The sequence below is a fragment of the Thermobia domestica genome, chromosome 6, assembly GCF_964235325.1.
Source record: "Thermobia domestica chromosome 6, izTheDome1.hap1.1, whole genome shotgun sequence".
In the NCBI taxonomy this organism is placed as follows: domain Eukaryota; kingdom Metazoa; phylum Arthropoda; class Insecta; order Zygentoma; family Lepismatidae; genus Thermobia; species Thermobia domestica.
Genome location: NC_137459.1, coordinates 99,167,406 through 99,189,208, shown reverse-complemented (window position 1 = coordinate 99,189,208; position 21,803 = coordinate 99,167,406). Strand labels below are relative to the sequence as shown.

The following is a 21,803-nucleotide window of genomic DNA, read 5'->3' as shown; positions in this document are numbered from 1 at the left end:
AATAATAATAATAATAATAATAATAATAATAATAATAATAATAATAATAATAGCATCAACAGCAATGGGAAAGAAAGTAGAATGAAGTCGGGAGAAGTCTGTATTTAAAGATACTATACCGACGATTATGTAATGGAAGAGACTAAACCCGTAGAAAATCGTCTGTCAGGATAGTCGTCCTTCGGTTTCGAATCCGTGACTTGTGATTGCAATTCAAAACAATATCCTATGCTCGCTTTTTTTTTGTCTGGAGACAGATTTGAATACTCATATTGAATTAAACTTATATGTCAGACTTATCAAGGTATAGCTTTTAATGTGAACGTGATTACTGGTAGTACATCAGGCATAGGTCATCACCATTAGAACATTTATCTCACAATTTGGCGACTACTTGCCTTAATGAGTACTAACCCACCGCCAATTTCTTAGTTTACGCGTAATAATTGTATTGTTTTATATATTTCATTAATCATAGTATTCTTCTTCCTCTCGCTGTCTTTCCTTCTACCATACATTCTATCACATTCCTAACTATTTCTTCTCAAATGATGTCCGAATCAATTTATTTCTTTTTTTTTAAAAAAATGATTATCATTTAATTTATTTTCACTATTACTCATCTTGCCCCATGATTTGCTGACATTCCCTCATTGCATTTTCGTTTCACCCAGTTAATTTTGAAAATTCTTTTCAGACTTACTTTTTGAGCGCTTCAAGTCGTTTTCCATTGGTTTTTAATATCATTCACATTTCTACTCAGTAAAATACAATATTTCCAATGAATCAGCTGATGATTCTCTCGTGTAACTCTTAATTTAACGTCTATCATAAAGTGGTAAAAGGGTGCGTCTTTGGTGCTTGAGTCTTAGGTTCAATTCATAGGTAGGAGAGCATCGAGTGCGTCTGTTTTCTGTTGAGCTATATTAGGAGTTAGAAGTTAGGATTTAGATTTCTGTGCTTTTGGCATCTAAGGCCATTTAGCCCGTCACGTTTGAGGGATGACGTCCCTCTGCAAGCACACTATCTGGGAAAAGGGAAGAAAGAAAGGATTGAGGGAAGGAAGGAAGCGGCCTGGAACTTATAAGTTAGGTTCCACCCCACCATTTGCCTGGTGTGAATGAGGAAAACCTCATTCAGGTTTATACTTTTTCGACCGAGTGCCCCCACCGGGACCCGGAACCGCGGATTGAGTTACATGTCATTGAAGCTTTTCTTTATTATCAATTCTAAATTCCTGACATTTTAATGGTGTCTGCTTAGCAATTTCCTTATGATATCTCGAACTAAATAATGAAAACTGGGTGGGTCATGATTTGCTCCAAACAATCGTTAAAAAAGCTGAAGGAAATCATCAGGAGATCTATATTGGCACGTGAGAAATCTGTAAGATGCAGGTACAAAGCTTTACAGGGAATAATTTAGTAAAACATTGTAAAAAATAAAAAAAACTTCAACATTATTATTATTATTATTATTATTATTATTATTATTATTATTATTATTATTATTATTATTATTATAAATAGGTCGTTGATTGATTTGTAATCTACTCCCTTTCAACATCAAGGCTATATGAGACGTAAACCTACAGCTCAACGTGAGATCCGAAGCATGTGAGCTCCCATCGGGAATTGAGCTCGGGTCTTTCGCACGGGAATAATTTGTGTTTTGTCTGTTGGTTATGACTTAATTGATCAGCAATCAATTTTGAACCTGCATGCTAAGGTTATTATGATTTTATTGTCCTTGTTGCAATTACATGGAAATACAGTTACGGAAATACAATTATGCAATTACATGCCGTATTTTTCCTGAATGACATTTGTCCAAACGACTAATTGTTCCCCTGAGTAGTTACAAACGTGTGTGTGTGTGTATGTGTGCACGCCAATACAGACCGTAGTTTGATGAATCAAAGGTCCTTTATCTTATCTTTCTTTTTCTATCACCTCCGGGAAACGATGGATCTTGCAAACGAACGCAAGCCATTTTTGTGAAAGTTATTGTTGAAGTAACAAGGTTTTGTGCAGATTTAATGGAGCCCACCAAGTACAAATTAGTACAAGAAAACGGACAGCGTAAATATGGTGGCCCCCCACCCGATTGGGAGGGACCGCCACCTGTGAAGGGGAGTGAGATTTTCATTGGTAAAATTCCAAGGGACTGTTACGAAACCGAACTGATTCCTGTGTTTGAAAAGGTGGGCACAATCTACGAAATGAGGCTAATGATGGATTTTAATGGTTCAAATCGGGGTTATGCTTTTATAATGTATTCTAATCCGAAAGAAGCCACAAAGGCTGTTCGCGAGTTGAATAATTACGAAATTCGAAAAGGAAAATATTTAGGTGTGGTGAGAAGTGTTGACAATTGTCGTCTTTTTGTTGGAGGGTTGCCCAAAACAAAAACGAAGGACGATATCAAGCAAGAAATGTCCAAAATCACGGAGGGTGTGGTCGATGTCATCTTGTACAGCAGTATTCAGGATAAAACGAAGAATCGCGGATTTGCATTTGTGGAATATGAAAGTCATCGCGCTGCAGCAATGGCTCGAAGGAAATTGCTTCCAGGTAGAATTCAACTTTGGGGCCATGAAATAGCTGTTGACTGGGCTGAACCTGAACCCGAAGTGGATGAAGATGTTATGTCTAAGGTGAGTGAAAATTTTAATACATACAATCAGTGTTTGGGCGAGACCTTATTAAAGATTAAGAGTTGGAAGAATGTAAGTAAAAAAAAATCACATTATAGTTAACTTAAGTGCATTAAACCCCCACCAATTTATTTTACGCAAGCATTGTAATTGCCAGTACCAACTAATAAATGCAATGTAACATAATACGCATTCTGTAAGGACACGTAAGAAACTTCTGCGCGCCATATTGGATATTCATTAATCATTTGAGTGTTAATATTTATGAAGTATTTTAGCACTATAAGAAAATAGATTATATGTTTTGTTTTCTTCTATAGTAGGTATACTGCTTATATACATTTGCCAATTTTAATATTTATAACGAAGAATATGTATACTAAATGAAACGATAAACAAATATGAAATAACATATGTCTCGCGTAGTAGTAGTTCACTATCAGGGGAAGAGTAGGTAATACATGCAATAAGTGCAAATAGATATTTTAATCGTGTACAAGAAATATATATATTTATTCTAATTTTGCATCCATAATCTAGATACTAATCCAGGACCATAAACAACTCAAAGAGGGAAAACTAACAAAAACAGCAGGGGGGGAAATATTCAATTTGCCACATCATGGGTTGTTGATTTACGAAGTGTTTAGATATATTTCCTGATATATATACTCAACGAGAATTTACGAATTAAATTGATACACATTTTAAAGAATCAGTTTTAATGTTCCGTAAAATCTCTTCACAATAACTTGTCAGGTTATTTTGATTGTTAGTACAATTGCTTTAGGGTGAAAGATAAAATAGACAGAACAAAGTTTAAATACAACACTTCTTACTTTACCATTAAAGACAATTCGTCAGTTTCATAAATAAATAAATAATAAATAATTTTAACGTGTAGGTACGTGCAATTGAGTGTGTCACTGAAAGACGTGATTTTCAATTTTTTAAAAAAAACAGTCACTTTGTCACACCCATGATTATTATTTGGGAGGGGCTGTTCGTATGTGATGAAGTTTCATATAGTGTCATATGTAGGGTTGACACGCTGTATTTCTCTACTGTTGTCAAAAAATAAATAAAAAATAAATAAAAGTAATAAGAAAGCAGATGTCAGATTTCTAAACATACATACATAACTTATTTTGACAAAAAAGTATTAAACTTACCATATATTATAGTTATACTGTATACTCTAAAAACGCTAGAGTGATATCATGCATGATATTACAGTTTTTCTGTTACTCAGTATCAGAAATGTTTCATATCTTATACACCATACACTATATATATATATATATATATATATATATATATATATATATATATATATATATATATATATATATATATATAAACATGGATGCTAGAAAGCGCGAAAGATGATTATTTTGTTGAATTTTAAGGCTCTCCCATTGGGAACCGAACCGTAGACCACGTACACCAAAGGTACAGGCACTAGCCACTTTTGTTTTGTTTTAATTTGACACTAGATGAGCGGGAAGGGCTAAGAAACCGCTAAAGTAGTGTGGGGTATGATGCTTCGCTTTTCCTATAGTATCGATTTCAGAATGCGGGTTATAGATGGATATCAATTAAGATAATATAATCAAGAATTGTAATGTTACAGTTCTTCCATGAAACCAGCATTTTTTGTTGTTGTTGTTGTTTTGGTAAGGCTTAAAACTTCGAACTGCCGATACTAATAAGCTAATATAGGGCAAAAGGCAATTCTGTACATATAAGAACTATGGCAACTCTTGTCAAGCAGCTGTGTCTAAAATTATTTTACCACTCGCCTCTTTCAAACGTACAGTAGGGATACAAAGAACAACAAACACTCAGAATCGTCACGTCCATTTGCGGGACCAACGAAGTAGGTGAGAATTCCATATCCCGCATGAATAAATTTATTTCGCGTCAACTTTGATTTATTCGTATTAATTGTAGTGATATGCCATTGTGAGTGTAGTTTGCGACATTAATACTAGACTCTCATAAAAATGTCTCATAAATTATATTTTGACATCTTTATGTGTTTTGTTGTTCAAACCAAAAGTGAATTAGCAATAGTAAACTTGTCACTTTTCCTTACCTTTCCTCCCATGACGTGGAGGCTGTGACAATTTAGCCAATTTTCTCATCAATAGGACGGTATATCGAGCACATATGAAAATAAATAAATAAATAAATAAATAGATTATATGTAGGCTTTTCAAACTTCTATTATTTTAGATATTTCTTTAGTTACTTTCGAAGAAGATTGAACGCCCCTTAAATAGGGCCTAGCACTAACTAACTCTAACTAACTCTTTGGCCTATGGAACCCAGAGCTTCAATGCCGCGTTCACAAAAGCTCTTCATTGACTTCTATCCTTACCCAACTGGATCCAGTGTGAGATCAATCTTAATATTGTCTTCCCATCTCCGCCTCGGTCTTCCTAATGGTCGTTTTCCGATTGACTTTCCAGTTAAGACTTTGGAAGCGTTCCTACTTTCTTCCATCATGGCTACATGACCTGCCCATCTGAGACTCCTAGATTTGATGACCTTAACAATGTTTGGTAAACCATATAAATTATGTAGTTCCTCATTATGGAGTTTCCGCCATTCTCCATTCCTGTTTCTCTTGGGTCCGAATATTCGTCTCAGGATCTTGTTCTCAAATACTTTCAGTGTACTTTCTTCCCTGAGAGTAAACGACCATGTTTCGTAACCATACAGAACAAGAGGCATGATTATCGATTTATCCATTTTAAGCTTTAAATTCGTCGACAGAATTTGCGACGACAAGAGATTTTGAACTGAATAATAACACGAATTCCCTGATTTTAGTCGACATTTAATTTCTTCGTGAATATGGTTTTAGTCTCTTAATATTGATCCTACACAGTAAAAAATGGTTGTTAATTCAACTCAAATTTAACACAGGGCAGTGGTTCCAGCGTGACTACTACTATACGGTGTTAATTCAACATAGACCCCGCGGTGTTGGAATTAAACACAGGGGGTGTGTTACCTCTTTAACACACAACCGGTGTTAAGCGGTGTTATATTCGGATCTGTTAGTATTTTCGGTGTTGATTCAACGCCATGTCAGGGTCAGTAGTGTGGGAAAAAGTGTTGAGTGTTACTTGTGGCAGTGTTGTACCAACACAAAGAAAGTAACACAGTGTGTAGCGTGTTAATTATTTTGTATTAATATTACACCATCTCAAGTATCACTATAACACAGTCCTTGTGTTATTTCAACATCATTTTTTTTATTATTTCAACACACAATCTGTGTCATAATTCAAGGTCAATGCCGTATAAGTAACACTCTTTTGGTATTAATTCAACACTCCCTGCCTTAAAATTCAAGGTCAGACCACCAGATTAAGACCGTTCTTTGTGTTAGTTCGACTCCAGTTCTGTGTTACTACGACACCTATTTTGGTGTTGAAATAACTCCGTGTATGGTGTTGATGTAACCATTTTTGTGTGTTGGAAAACCAGGTGGTGTGCATGCTTACGATTACCGAAGATTCCAATTTTAAAATAAGAATAGTAAACTACAGAACATTTCATTTAGAAAATCTTCATACACCTTTTTGTTGTCTTCCCCAACACTTATTGTGAAGTATTTCTTGATGGCTCGAAACACTACCTTCACTAACAACTCGTTCAAGAATGATAGGAAACTCTTACCTATATCCTTATTCTACTGGTTTTCTGCCATTTTTGAAACACAGTCCCCACTGTTGACTGATGAGCTCTAGTACGATATAAAAGTGACACAGTAATACGGTGTTGCTTCTCGCGGTTGGCATATTTCTTCAGAAACATTATGTAAAACAATTGAAAACACATCGCGAGGTTTGCAGGTTGAAATTTTTTGAATACCTAGATTTGTTTAAATATTTCTTTCTACTGTGTTTGTGTGTAGCTTCAGTACATAAGCCTCTTATAATTAGTTGTTCAACATATTTAGCAATCACGCTGAAAACAACACCTAAGATTCTACACTTGTGTTAACTTAACACACAGGCCGTGTGTCATTTCGACTACTGGCATTTGACACACAATTCCAAATGGAGAGTGAGTTGTTCTAACCACCTGTTTGTGTTATATTTTAACACAATCGTGTTAGCACATAGGCATGTCGTTGAAATAACACAACGATTTTTTACAGTGTAGATATTTGAAAGTATCCACTTTTTTATATCAAATAATATCAAAAGTAATATTTGATATTTTAACGTATCCATAATTTGCAGTACTGTATTATGATCCCCACGAATTTCCATGTATTTAGTTTTCTCTGCATTTACTTCTAAACCCATGTCCCTACAAGCGCTTAATCAGGCCTCTGCATTTCTTTCTATTGTTCTCCTATCATTCCTATCATCTCGTATTAAATTTACATGCAATAACTAGTAAGCGTCATAATAAAATTTGTTTAACCTAAAGCTTCTGTCGTGGTAAAATTCAATGAAGACGAGTCACTCAGAAGAGCAAATTTTACCTACTATTTTCTTTGCAATTATTGTTCTATACTCGTAACTCAAGTCAAATTTGAAGATTAAAATTCTAGAATGATATGTCTAGCTTTCTTGCATATCGGTCTTTGAAAAAAAATCGTAATTAACGTTTTCTCCCTTTGTTGATATGTCTCTCATTTAAGTGCAGTACAACAGTAAATTACCTAATTCATTAATGCCTCATTCGCTAGATGGCTTTCAAAAGAAATTTAGAAATGTATTACTGCTTCTTACTTCAGACATAAGTACTATTCATAAATCTTACTTATGTCGAAAATTATGTCGAAAATTTCTTACGTAAGTATGAATTTACAATGTCAAATATATTTAACTCGGAGATTGTGTGTATAATATTCTCCAAAGGTTCAGCTCTTCTGTTTATAATGTAAAATTACTTGTGGCATAGAAAGATTTTGAAATATCATTGTATTGAAATATATTAAGTAACCTCGTTTAGAGACAAAATTCCTAGTAGAGTTATATTGTATATAAAGTAGTGTTAAAAATGAACTCAAATCTACTACTTTTCAAAAACAATTTTCTCTTATGTGTAGGTTCTTTTGCATGATAGAAAGGTGTATAACATATTTCTTATCCATTTGTGTGACTGTGTCTCAAAGACTTCAATTGCCCATGTACGAAAACAAATCTCATCTATTAGTTTCAGTAGAGGACTTTCAAAATAAAGGCGGAAATTCAACTTTCTTTTAACTTGAATGTATTTCTTTCAAGTAGTCTTCTTTGCAAACCTAGAAATTGACACATTGTACTTATGGATGTAAATAAACATTTTTTTAGAAGAACCACTGTATACATTGTAAAAAATCTTTGTGTTATTTCAACGACATGCTTATGTGTTAACACGATTATGTTAAAATATAACACAAACAAGTGGTTAGAACAACTCACTCTCCATTTGGAGTTGTGTGTCAAATGCTGGTAATTGAAATGACACACAGCCTGTGTGTTAAATTAACACAAGTGTAGAATATTCGGTGTTGATAGAACTGGAGTCGAACTAACACAAAGAACGGTCTTAATCTGGTGGTCTCACCTTGAATTTTAAGGCAGGGAGTGTTGAATTAACACCAAAACGGTGTTACTTATACGGCATTGACCTTGTATTATGATACAGATTGTGTGTTGAAATAATAAGAAAATGATGTTGAAGCAACACAGGGACTGTGCTATATTGATACATGACATGGTGTAATATTAACACAAAATAATTAACACACTACACACTGTGTTACTTTCTTCGTGTTGGTACAACACAGTCACAAGTAACACTCAACACTTTTCTCCACACTACCGACCCTGGCACGGTGTCGAATCAACACCGAAAATACTAACACAGATCCGAATATAACACCGCTTAACACCGGTTGTGTGTTAAAGAGGTAACAAACCCCCTGTGTTAAATTCCAACACCGCGGGGTCTATGTTGAATTAACACCGTATAGTGGTAGTCATGCTGGAACCACTGCCCTGTGTTAAAATTGAGTTGAATTAACACAACCATTTTTACTGTGTATTTATATATAGTAAATTGTGTATTCTGTTTTGCTTGTTCAGTAGATATCTAACAGTAGCGGCGCTAGGCTCGTAATAGAAGGGGGCAAGAGAGAAGGCAAGAAAAGCTTCGGGTAGGCGAGGCAACCTCACTTATTTTTCTTTGAATATTATTATTATAGGTTGTACATATTATTTTTTTTTATTATTATTATTATTATTATTATTATTATTATTATTATTATTATTATTATTATTATTATTATTATTATTATTATTATTATTTACCGGTTGTACATAGAAAAAATAGGGGACGAAGATGGGGTGAGAAAAATATTGGGATGGCGGTCACTCCTCTTCGCCCACATGTAGCGCAGCCACTGATACTTAAGAGAATCATTAACCATAAATATAAAAAAGCAAAATAATCTGAAGTTAAATACTTCCATTAATGATTTCTTTTGCATGGTTTCTTGCCAACGGGTCGATGTTTTAAATATACATCATCATTAAAGAAATCATAATTTATGGCAACACACTTCGTCCCTCTCTAAGAAAAAAAAAACACACATGAGAACAAGCTGTTTCTGGATATCAAATTTTATCCATTATTGTGTTTGTGGGAAACGCAAGCAACTTAGGCGAAAGACTGTTTCAAACATTGTTTCTTCGTTATAATCCAGGAAATAATTATAAATGTGTAAACTCAGTTTCATGTTTTCAATTTAATCTAAAAAAGACACAGAAGCCAGATTGAACAATTTTGTATAATTACCTACAGTCATTATCTTTTTAAATGGTAAGAGTAAACTGTAGTTAACGTATAACTTTATTTGCTTTCAGGGGCCACAGTGGTTCAGTGGAAGGGGTCCCTCGTTCGGTCCCAGCTCACGCAGAGTGAACTTTTTGGTGGACAAACACCGTGTGCGTGGGTTTCCTCGGGGTTCTCTCGTTTCCTCCCATTTTCTTCCGTTTTCACTATTGCAATCATTTCTTATCATCACCGTCTCCTTTAGTCTAGCCCGCATAAGCGTGGGACGTAAAACTCAAAGGTTTTATTTTATTTTTTTCTATTTCCTTTCAACTAACTTATAGCCTACGAACTTAGTGATCGAAAATCATAACGGTATAAGCAACATTTTGATCAAATTTAAAATAAGTTGATAAGTGACAACTACACAGAAGAAATTTCATGTGGCAAAGCGATTTAAACAGAATAAAGTTATTTGCCAGAGATAGAGTTGTCTGTAATCACATAAAAAAAAAAAAAAAAAAAAAAAACTTATGGGTTCAGCCGACTTTAAACACTGTATATTTTCGTAGGAAACAAAATTTATGCATTTACACCGTTGTGGTTTGCACTCATTAAATTTATGGATAATTAATAATAGCTTAATTATAGTCTATCAATTTGGAAGACGACATTGTAAACAACAACGAATAAAGCGTTCGAATATGATGTTTTAAATCTACAAAAACAAGATCTCCTTAATACAAGCAAAGGCCCTGGGACTGAAAAGTTAGCAGGTCATCCTTCACAATCATCAATAGAGAAAGCGTGAGTTAATATTTTTTTCTTCATATTACTAAGTTAATTTCTCTGACTTCTGCTCGCGAAGAGCTACGTCTGGCTAGATGACAGACCAATGATCAATTGGATGAAACGTGGCTAACGCATAGAATCGTAGTGTCATTATTCCAGTCTTTATAGAAACGAATTCCCTATCTCTTAAGTCATGTGATTTATCAGTGGCCTTACAACGTGCACGCAATATCAAAAACCTATGTTCTCACTGAGAATCAACCTGAAAACATGTTAACCAAAATCATGAGAACTAATAATATGGCTATTTTTGTTAATTTTATGAATCACTATCTTCTTAACATACCCGTATCTTGCAGCAACTATGAGATTTGGGAAAGTGTCCCTATACTAACAGATAAAATTGATACGTGCTTGTGCATCGCTAGAGCAAACATCTATAGCCACTGTGTCTGCTCTATTTACTTCCAATTGTCTCCTGGTAGTCACAGTTTCTGGCAGTTAGTCTTTCGTTCAGCAATGTCCCGAGATCAGAGATGGCATATCGCATCAGCCTCAGAAGTAGGTCTGTGGTTCTACTGACACTAGTTGGAGGCAATGGTTCCCCTGGGTCATCTCTATTTTCACGGATAAATTTTCTTGTCGATCCATCCGACGCACAACTTTTTCGTTACATTTAATGGCATCCTCTTGAAAATACTGGTGAAAGTGCAGTTAAAATTTGTCTGTATCTGAACCTTTATTTATCCTGTCCCTTTACACGTGGGTATAGGCGCCGACCTCGAGGGGCCAGGACACATTTGCCTCCTAATATTTAAAGGTGGTGTCTTCCCCCCCCCAATTAAATCCAGTTGAGGAAGAACTAACAAAGAGGAGCAAGAATTTCTGTCGTAAATTTCGCGGTGCCTTTAATTCAATATTACGAACAGCCTTCTTATTCGATAGCAAGCGCCGTTTTCAAAACTGTGTTTAATAGAGCACTGAAGCTTCAACCAACACTATGGCAACACTAATATGATAAGTAAAAATCAATGTGGTGCAGTGAAGTTCCCAGAATTTGAACTTGTATTTGTTTTAATGTCTTTAGACAAATTTGACTTAGCAGCAGAGCGGATGCAGCGGACCGAGATCTGGAGGGAAGGCAGTTGATAGAAAACGACTGAAGATGATAAAATATTTATTCATCGTTTGCCCCCCGCCCCAATATTTTCTTCAAGTCGGCGCCTATACACGTGGGCTTATATCAACAGGACTCTATGTAGCTAAGCACGTAGTGACTTGGGTGTAATGTCCTTAATTCTCAGTGGAAGAAATGGATTTAAGTACTATTGCAGAGTAGCTTGATTCTGAAACTGAAACTGAAGAGAGGGCGCGATGGCTCATTGGTAGAGCGTTCACCTACGGTGCTTGGGATCCCTGGTTCGATCCCAGCTCGCGCCGTGTGGACTTTGAGTTGAGTTGATTTTAGTTTGGCGTCCCTTTCAGCGGCGAATCTATATGAGACGTGGACCTACTGATTAACGTGGAATCCGAACAACATGAGCTCCCGCCGGGGATCAAATCCGGGTCTCCCACGCTAAAGGCGCGCACGCTAACCGCTTAGCCACGAGGGAGTTCTCCGTGTGGACTTTGTGGTGGATAAATACCGTGCTCGTGGGTTTTCTCGGGGTTCTCCCGTTTCCTCCCACTTTCTTCATTCCACCATTTCATTCATTTCTCATAATCACCGTCTCCTTTAGCCTAACCGGCATAACCGTGGGACGTAAAACTTAAAGATTTCATTTCATTTTGAAACTGAAGTGTAACTTGATTCAAAAAATAATAAATTCTTGCACTAATAAATAGTCAATAACAAAGGTAAGGTAAATCGAAGGTTGAACACATATCACTCAATTAATAAACAATAATCTGGAAGACTAGTATTTTTGTTGGTTTATTGCATGGACGTCTCTCTCATGTAAAAGTTGAAGGGTACGACTAAAATATAGAATCCCAAGCTTCTAGACCCCAATCCCAATCTAAAATAGCTTCTAGACCCCAACTAAATTTACATCAAGTTTTGAAGTAGTGGAAAAGTACTTGAATTAAGAGCTAGCATTTTTTTTTTTTTACCTCTACAAGTACAATTAATCATAATATATTTTGCCGTCACTGATTGGCCACTTCATGTTTAGACGTTTCAATATACTATAATCCTTAGGGAACTTCGTCTTGTTGTAGGAATTATACCAATAACATTATCCATTAATTCCATATTTCTTTACCTTTCTTGTTTTCCTTCCGTCATACCTTCTACCACATCACTCAGAGTATAATTTGTTCTCCAACAACGTCCTAATAAGTTTTTACTTATTTTTTCATTATATATTTATATCCCTGTTATTCTTAATGCCCGCCATTCAATTATCGTTCCAGTAAGCTAAGTTTTGTTCTCCTCAACATACGTCTTTTCGTGATGGATGTGTTTCTGCTCCGTACGGCGCAACACTCTACATCTGAGTTTATTTTGTAACTCTTCATACAGTGAATCACATTGCACATTTCTTATTATCACCACAATCATCTTAAAGATATTTCACTATTTCCATCATTGCTTTCTCTTTATCCTTTACGTTACATATCTTCGTTAATAATACTACCGAGTTATTGAAACCTGATTACTACTTTCATTGATCAGACTTCCCTAATTGTCACAGCCTCAACCATCCCAACCACCATTGCTTTCATTTTTTTTTATTTGTTTTCATCTAAAGTAATTTTTATAGCACTTCTGTATCTTTTCTGATATTTTATTTTTTCATTCAGATTCCGCAACGATAACTATATCATCTGAAAAGTAAATATATTAGTTCCTTTATTTCCTATCAAATTAACATGTACTCTAACCCAAAATATTTTTGCTACTCTTTTAGATAATAATAATGTTATTGAAAATCAAAATTTTTGTTATATATCTCTTCCAACTTCACTACCAGATATAATTTCTTGTATTCCAACGTTTAGCGACTGGTTCATATGTAAGTTTCTTGCAAAACTAATCTTTCATTTCATCCCAAATTTTCAGATTACCTAATTCAAGTAGTTTAAAGCCTTTTCTAAATCAACGAATACTAACATACTTCCCTTTGTCTAAAACACTTTAACCTTCTTTATTCGAAGGATGCTAAATGCAACTTTGCGCTATATCCCCTTTCAAATCAAAACGGTACTTTTTTTTTTTTTTTTACTTCTTTGCCTATATAACTTCTTTCACATTCGAAATGGATTTTTTTTTCTGCGTGCAATGTTAAACTAAGATACTTGGTAGAAAAGCATTTTAGATCAGTCGGCGTACAATACATCGCAGAAGTCAAACGAAGTCATTCCACAGAATGTGTATCTGTAGAGATAATGATGATTTTAGTTTGGTGGTCCTATCACACTGGTTACTGTAAACGACAGGCTGATCGTAGTCTGTAGGGGACATGCTGCTAGCGTTATGGTTTTCGGACAAAACAAGTGTAGTTAAGTGTGGATCACATTGTGTGTCGTTAACCCCAGGATATTCCCAACAAACATCTATTGTGCAATTAATTGCATTCGATGGTGGCCTATAGTAAGTCAGCGAGAGATTGGATGTTTCTTCCGTCCAATTACCGCTCTCGTGTTATGTCATGTCAGTGATCCATCAATGGTGTATACGATAGGAAGCAGAGAGTTTCCACAGTCCACATATCCTCCTCAATGCCTCCGAGACATACTGATCTGTTCCTGGAAAGAATGATTATGGGGGCAGCACTAATTGGCAGGACAGCAAGCACTAGCGAAATCAGTACCACCATGATTCCCTGAACACTGAATAACCAATTGTTCCAGATTGACCTTCCATTCGGTGCTCCTTTCGTATGATTACTGCTGCTACCTGCTCACCGTCAAGAATGTTTTCGGTGCTATCGGTAGTAACTACAGTGACAAAACGAATAGAGGGTGATGGTATTCAGCAAAGAGAATATTTATTTCTCGTCTCTTTTCATCTCGTGGGCAACACCGTCTGTACGGAATTACTGATTCGATTACAGGTTCTTGAGGACTTACGAGGGACAATTTCATGTCCGTGGGTTTTGTTCAGATTCTTTGGTTCCCTTTTAGATATCAATATGTTGCAAAAGACGTTATGATCTTCAAGTACATTGTAAACCATTTGCGTGATTGGATGTGATACTTGCCTAAACCGTTTATGGAAATAAAACCTTTTGAATAAAGTCAAATTTTCAATATATTGTAACTTTTTTCCTGTTCATTTAAAATATATGATTTTACGATCATATTATTTGAAGTTCAGATAGTTTGGATGATGATTGTCCCACCTGTCTCATTGCTGTTACTAATGTTGTGTTACTAATGATGTAAAATTTTGACATTTACAATACTGTAAAGACATTAGTTTGTATTCTGGTATTGTAGTTTTCATTTAACAATAGATTTCAAATAGGTAACAATTTAATGTAGTGCCATTTGAAATATATATATATATATATATACACCGTGTATATATAATTTTATGTTGGGTTGGCAAACTTTTATAATTGCAGAGTATGTCAAACAGTTTAGCTCTCTTGATATTTGCTTCGTACATATTGTCATTTGTTTTTATCAAATTAGTTAAGAAGTTACAAAGTTCTTCAAGCTAAGTCCTATTACATATTGTGCGAATTACCCTGCTGAAATTGAGAGGGGGGATAAAATAGGTTCAACAGGATGCAGAGGTTTGAAGGTGCAATAATTTAAAATAAGATAATGACTCCTTCCTCCTATATATATAGAGTGTTTTAAAACAACACCGACAACATTGGGAAACGATTCCTGACACTAAGATGAGAAAAAAGTTATTATAGGCCTACTTAGTTTCAGAGCTAGAGCGAGGGTCGTTTAAAAGCGTGGAGAAACTACGTTTAAACATGTGTTATTTGGAATATGAGAAACCTTGAAGTTGCGGTCCATATCAGTGTTAAAGAAGTCACACATACGCCATTCAAAAATGCATGTTTCAGCAATGTGTAATACAGTCAAACCTCTGAATAACGGACACTAATGGGACATGAATTTTTGTCTGTTATTGAGAGGTGTCCGTTGCAGAGAGGCTACAGAAATTTAATTTCTCACAACGGTAATTGTGTGTTCTAATAACCAACAAAACACATAGTGTACGAAAGTAAGTACGTAAAATTTAATACTAAAATACTCTATTTAGTACGTATTTGAATTACTGGGAGAGATGAATGAGAAATTCATTTCTGTTAAATAATATTATTGCAAGGAGATGTGTTAATATATTCGTATACAGGTACTGCAAAAGATAATGCGTCTATGTTAATTTTCTTAAGTACATGTAATCACCCCGTAAGCGTTTCTCATTTATTACAATTTCTCAGTTTATTGCGGACAGAAAAAGAGAAGAATTTCAAGTTCAGCTTGAAGCTGTTCTGTTTGATGGTTCGCCATGTCTATACTCATGATAGGCTACACACGCTTGTGAGGAATAATATGTCGCAGAACGACAATAATTCCTGTCCGTTATGAAGAGGTTATTGAAATATCTGGGAGGGAAGGACTGTCCGCGTCCGTATCTGAGAATGTCCGTAAAAGGGAAGGTTTTGTTCATAGGGGAACATATATTTTTGCCGGGACAAAAAATGTGTCCTTATTATAGAGGTGTCCGTTATTGAGAGGTGTCCGTTGAGGGAGGTTTCACTGTATAGAAAAATATGCTTAATTCATTCCCTACAGTGCATAACTCTCAGATATACTTTCAACATAACTCTCGGTTATCTATGATATAAAGATAACCAAAATAGGCAAAAGGTAAGCTTTGACAGCAATGGAAATGGAAAGTGTCGGCGTGAAGTCAGAAATTTTAGGGGGTGGCGGTTCCACGGATTCTCGTTTTGGGAATAACGCGGTGCGATGTATTACTTCATCATTATACGTATAAAAAGAAAAATAAACGTAAAATTATATTGTGGAACCATACATTGCAGCAAACGTTATTCCGAACACGACAAGTGTGGAGCTGGTGTTTCCAACACATCCCACTTCGCACTGACACATTCCGTATTCACTGCTGTCAAGGCTTGCTGTCTGTCTACTTTCAAGCCACTTTTATGTCAGAGCATATTTGAGAATTCTGCTGAGAGCCTGTCTGGGAATTATGCACCGTACGTTGCGCACCACTGTACGTTGCTGAAATACGCGTTTTTAGATTATATATTGTGGCTTCCTTTACGCTGGGGGCCGCGGTGGCTCAGTGGTAGAGCGTTCACCTCTTGTGCTTGGGGTCCCGGGTTCGATCCCAGCCCCCGCTAAGTGAACTTTGTGGTGGACAAACCCCATGTGCGTGGGTTTTCTCGGGTTCTCCCGTTTCCTCCCACTTTCTTCATTCCACCATTTCATTCATTTCTCATTATGAACCTACGGCATAACCGTAGGACGTAAAATTCAAAGATTTCCTTTACGCTGTTGCAATGTAGCTTTGCCACACTTCTGTACGGTACTAGCTCTGAAATTAAGCACTTTTCAACCATACGTTCATAGGAACTTTTTTTTTTTAATTCCTGGTGTCAGGAATCGCTTCCAAATGTTTGTGTACTTTTGAAACAGCCTATATACATATATAATTAAACAGTTATTTTTATAGTATATGTTCTCACAGTAGTAAACAAGAAATTAATTAAATCAATAAGTTTAACAACAATAACTATATTGACTCGTATTGCCTGAGATCATATCTAACCTTTCTAAAATGTGTTTGAGTATAGATTGGTACAACCTTACATTGTATATCTACATAAAAGGCCAAAAAGCAGTAGAATTTGACAGTGTATTTTCAATTTGATTCTGTGGAGGGGTCCTAATGTGATTGAAGGGAAAACACCTCTCATTTTACGTCTCGTTCCTCAATCGTTTTACAAAAATAAAAAAGATTCATGTATATATATATATATATATATATATATATATATACAGGGTGGTAGGTAACTCTACCGACAAACTTTGGAAGGTGATTCCTTACATGAAATGAAAGAAAAAAGTTCTAATAAACATGGGACGAAAAACGTCTCCTTTCAGAATTATGAGCCGCCGAAAATTCGAAAATTCACGTTTCAAAATGCTCTGCCTTAGAAACTACAGGACCGGTCCCAAGCGGTTTAAGGAATTACAAAGGAACTAGTATCCGCTCTATCTAAATATCCATGTTCTACCGTGGTCCGTTGTCGGCAAAACGAACTGTAAAAAGGAAGTTGAGGTATAGGGACACTCCTTTAAGTACTAATGGCGCGTTCGTTTCGCCGATAACGGAGGATGTTAAAACATGGATATTTAGATAGATCGCATACTAGTTCCTGTGTAATTCCTTGAACCGCTTGGGATAGGTCCTGTAACATGATTTTTCGAATTTTTGGAGGTTCATAACTCTGAAAGGACACGTTTTTCGACCTACGTTTATCAGAACTTTTTTCTTTCATTTCATATAAGGAATCACCTCCCAAAGTTTGTCGGTGGAGTTACCTACCACCCTGTATATATATATATATATATATATATATGGGTCATTTGCAAATAAATTGGCTTTTTGGAGACTAAAAACGGCGAAACTTAAATAATTAAAATATCATTCTCATAATTAGCACTCATCATACGCACTAAAAATTTAAACCGTTCATGGTCGAGGCCAACTCATTTATTAAGATTTTCACCATTTTTACAGAAAAAAGGGAAATCCATGCATCAGGAGAATGACAGCGAAGCCAGGAGAATGACATATTTTTTTTAAATTTTATGCTTATAACTGGCAGCCAGAGATTCACATAACCTTAAGCGTTAATACAAGGATAATCTTTAACTATAGTTAAAAACTAAGGAGTCAGAGCGTGAAAAAAGTTTAAAATTATATTATTATATAAAGAATAGGGAGAACATAAAATAATAAAGCGATATGTATGACATAATACTTAGTTTTAATTACAAGCTGCATACAAACGTATCTAATATATTGTATGTTTTAGAAAATGATATATAACAGCAACATCACAGTCGTTCAGTCTAATTTAAATTCGCATTTCTATGTGCGAAACTAGGAACAGCAACATGCTATCTTAAAGAATAGAGCCTATGACACAAATTCTAATCTGGAACTCGACGGCTATAAGACAAGAAGTCTGAAAATAAACATACCGTTTTATCATACAAGCTTTGTTTGTTGGAAAGTATAAATTTAATGCAATTGTTATATTTTTCACATAACTTCTATAAAACAAGATCTTATCTAAAAGAGTATGACTTTTGTCCGTATTCAATAATAAATGTAAGAGACCGATCATTAGCTTTTACAATACTATAGAAGCAAATGTATTATTAAATTTAAAAGAACTTACACAGAGTACTTTTTTACTATTCTATACTTAAAATTTATAGAACTCACGCTGTCCTTTTACAATAATTTCTGGTTGTGGAAGAACTTCAGTAACTTCATGAACATTACAACTGTAAGTAATACCATTGAGGTTCCTCTTCCATAGTTTCGTATCTTTATCACATTGAATAAGATACTCAATATTCACTTCACCATGCTTCACATCACTTCTACACAGTGCAATGTACTGAAATGACCTTTTCCTACCCTTTATATTAACGCGAATAAATTTTCTCTCTTTAATGCGTCCCGAAGTAGTAACATTTGCACAAGATGCATCATCATCACTACTATAAATGTCTTCAACTCTGAGTTTCTCTTTGGTTGGAATTTGAGAATTAGAGGACTGGCCTAATTCATAGTGATAACAATAGCCTGTACAATCAAAACAAGACAGCATTCTCATTCCGAGCAATCGTCTGTTACCTGTGTCCTTTTCAGTGACCACTTGGTGTACAGACATGGTTCCTTTAAATTTTTGTTACCTTTCTCCTGGATAATTTGCGCTGCATTTGTTTAATATCATCCGATGATATCTCTTCAATGATTACACTTTGCATGCTCTCTTTTAAACACTTGACTAAAGCTGCTGAGTTCACAATATCCTTACCCTGTGCTACCATGTTGTCTGCCACTCGTTTGCACGTGCCTCCAATGCCATCTGGTGCCCCTTTACCATGGCCAGCTTCATGATAGTTCCACGTGGCTTTAGATATGTTTGGGTACATTTCAAAAAAATTACTGCACAAAACACTAAACATCAAGTTATTTCTATATTGAGTAACAGGGCTGTCACTCCAGAAATGGATTATATCTATAGTGGGAGGCAGTTTTTTCATCACTGGTTGAAGATGGGCCCAAATCGCAGGTACTCCATGTAGAAGGCTACTGGACAGAGTACAAAAACTTCGTATATTAATGTTAGACTCACTTTTATCGCGGGTATAAACGACCACCGTATGCATTGCCACTTGTTGTCTTGATCCTCCAAAGTTAAATGACTGTATTTCTTCTGAATATTTACATGCATAATTCTCACTAAACTCCATGTGAGTTATTGCTTCTCTTTGAGTTATGGTCTCTTTTTGCAATCTCAAACTATTTTGTTGGTGTCTTACTCGAGCCATATGCTTCGAAAATTCATCTACTATTTCTATTAACTCATTTGCTATTTTTCAAACTGTCGTATTTATTTTTTCTTTAACAAATTTTTTCACCGATTTGACCGATCCATTGTTATCTGTATAATTTTCAGTTTTTGTAATCCACTTTGAATATTCGGCTTCATGATCATCAAATTCCTTGAAAATGATTGTTTTCTTGTTGCATCTTTCACATTCTCTTAATAAACATTGTTCCTCTTGCGAGTCACAGCAAATTATTTCTAACACCGAGTCTGGTTTTGACACATCTAAACAGCCATATGCATAGAGAGTATTGATTAACATTTCCATATTTGAATGCTTCACACATTTGCACATCTCTCTTTCACCGATAGTCATTTTCGTCACCCATTTTGGCCGGTACCGGGTAAACGTGCTATAGCTGATATATTTCCTTTTCGGGTTATCTCTCAAATACTTTGTATATAAGGTGGTCATGTTATCTTCCAATACTTTTCGTTGATGCTTTCCACACTTAGAACTGACATATTGCTTTTTTCCTGGGAATATTCTACTGCCATTGTCTTGCTCGTAAAACGAGATGATACCCTGTTGAAGCTTCAGAGTAGCTGTCTTGCGCACTCTGGTATTTTCTGCCTCTAACATTTTTACGCGCCCTCTCTTCAGAAATCTAGTTGCGGACAACATTCAATACTTTTTTAATATTTTTCCTCTGGTTATTAAGTGTAACATTCGTTTTTTTCTCTCCGAACCCGCCACCCTTCATTGCCTCAACTGATTGTGTTAACTGTTGATTAATAACTTCACCAAAGAGAAGTCCTTTTCTTATTTTACTCTTATTTCTTGAAGCTATGAGCTTTCCTACTTTCTTTCTTGGAGTTAAAAATGATTCTTTGTTTGAGCTAATTTCCCTAGAAGATTTCGTTTTCAATCTTTGCAGCCGTTTCTTGTATTTACCCAACTTTCTCTTCAAACATTTAATCACTTCATCTTTTACTCTCAACTCGCGATTTTTTCTCTTCTCACCTTCTTTTTCTCCTGTTCTGTTGTCTTTATAATTTCTGCCACAATTTCTGGGGAATGTGGAACATCCTTGCGTTCCGAAGCACTGTCTGGTGGGATAATATCACAAGAAATAGTCGTATTAATTGCTACTCTCCGCCTTTGTTTCATTCTTGCTGTGTTTTGACGCCACTGTTTTCTCTTCATTCGCTTTTCCCTTTCTGACATTTCTTTGATGAGCTTAACCTGTCCTTTCTTCCTTCTTCTTTGGTATTTCATTCTTTATTTTCTTTCAAATCTGCAGCGAAGGAAGGACACTCCGCAGCTTTTTGCTTCAGTCTCTCATATCTTCGACGTTCAGCTTCCCTTTTTTTTCCGAAGACACTCTTCATTACTTTGCTTCTTTCTCGCCATCTGCAAGTGACAAGGAAGTCCACTTCAGATCCCTTATAAGTAACGTCTGGGTGCTCTGACTCATGATCACGTAGCAGTTGCCATTCTCCTGGCTAGTCGGTCATTCTCCTGGCACGAAAATACCAGGAGAATGACTGCGTAATTATGACAGGAGAATGACATTTCGCTAACATTTCGTTAAAATCTTACACTGTATTTATCTGTTACATGAAATGATGTACTTATTTCAAAACATATCTGTTTTGTCTCTCTCAAGAAAGCTAATTAATTTATATATTGTAAAAAACAAACTAAAATGACTTACCAGAAGAATGACTGGAAATGCTGCAAAGAATCGCACACCTACTTCGCAGTACAATCACTCAGAAATTGGCTGACGCAACACGCAGGTTGAACAGTGTAGCCAATATCACAGATATAGAAGGCACTATCTGTATAAAAATGAACTCTTACGATTTTGTATATGTAATCAAATGTGATCTTGAAAGAGACGAGAAATCACCCAGGAGAATGACAGAAATATTAAGGACAGAGTTTGATGTTATAGAAACTATTATAAAAATATTTTTTTGCTTTC

At 35.5% G+C, this 21,803-nt stretch overlaps 1 protein-coding gene across 2 annotated transcripts in view; it reads left to right on the top strand.

Annotated features, from left to right (window-relative positions):
• The first annotated feature begins 1,948 nt into the window (after positions 1-1,948).
• The window catches only part of LOC145688125 (putative RNA-binding protein 46), an 85,480-nt gene continuing 65,625 nt past the window's right edge, over positions 1,949-21,803 (top strand). For both annotated transcript variants that reach the window (XM_081761897.1, XM_081761895.1), the window contains exon 1: positions 1,949-2,656. In XM_081761897.1, the coding sequence (XP_081618023.1) occupies positions 2,039-2,656 (618 nt within the window). In that variant the 5' untranslated portion in view covers positions 1,949-2,038. The remainder of the gene's footprint in view (positions 2,657-21,803) is intronic.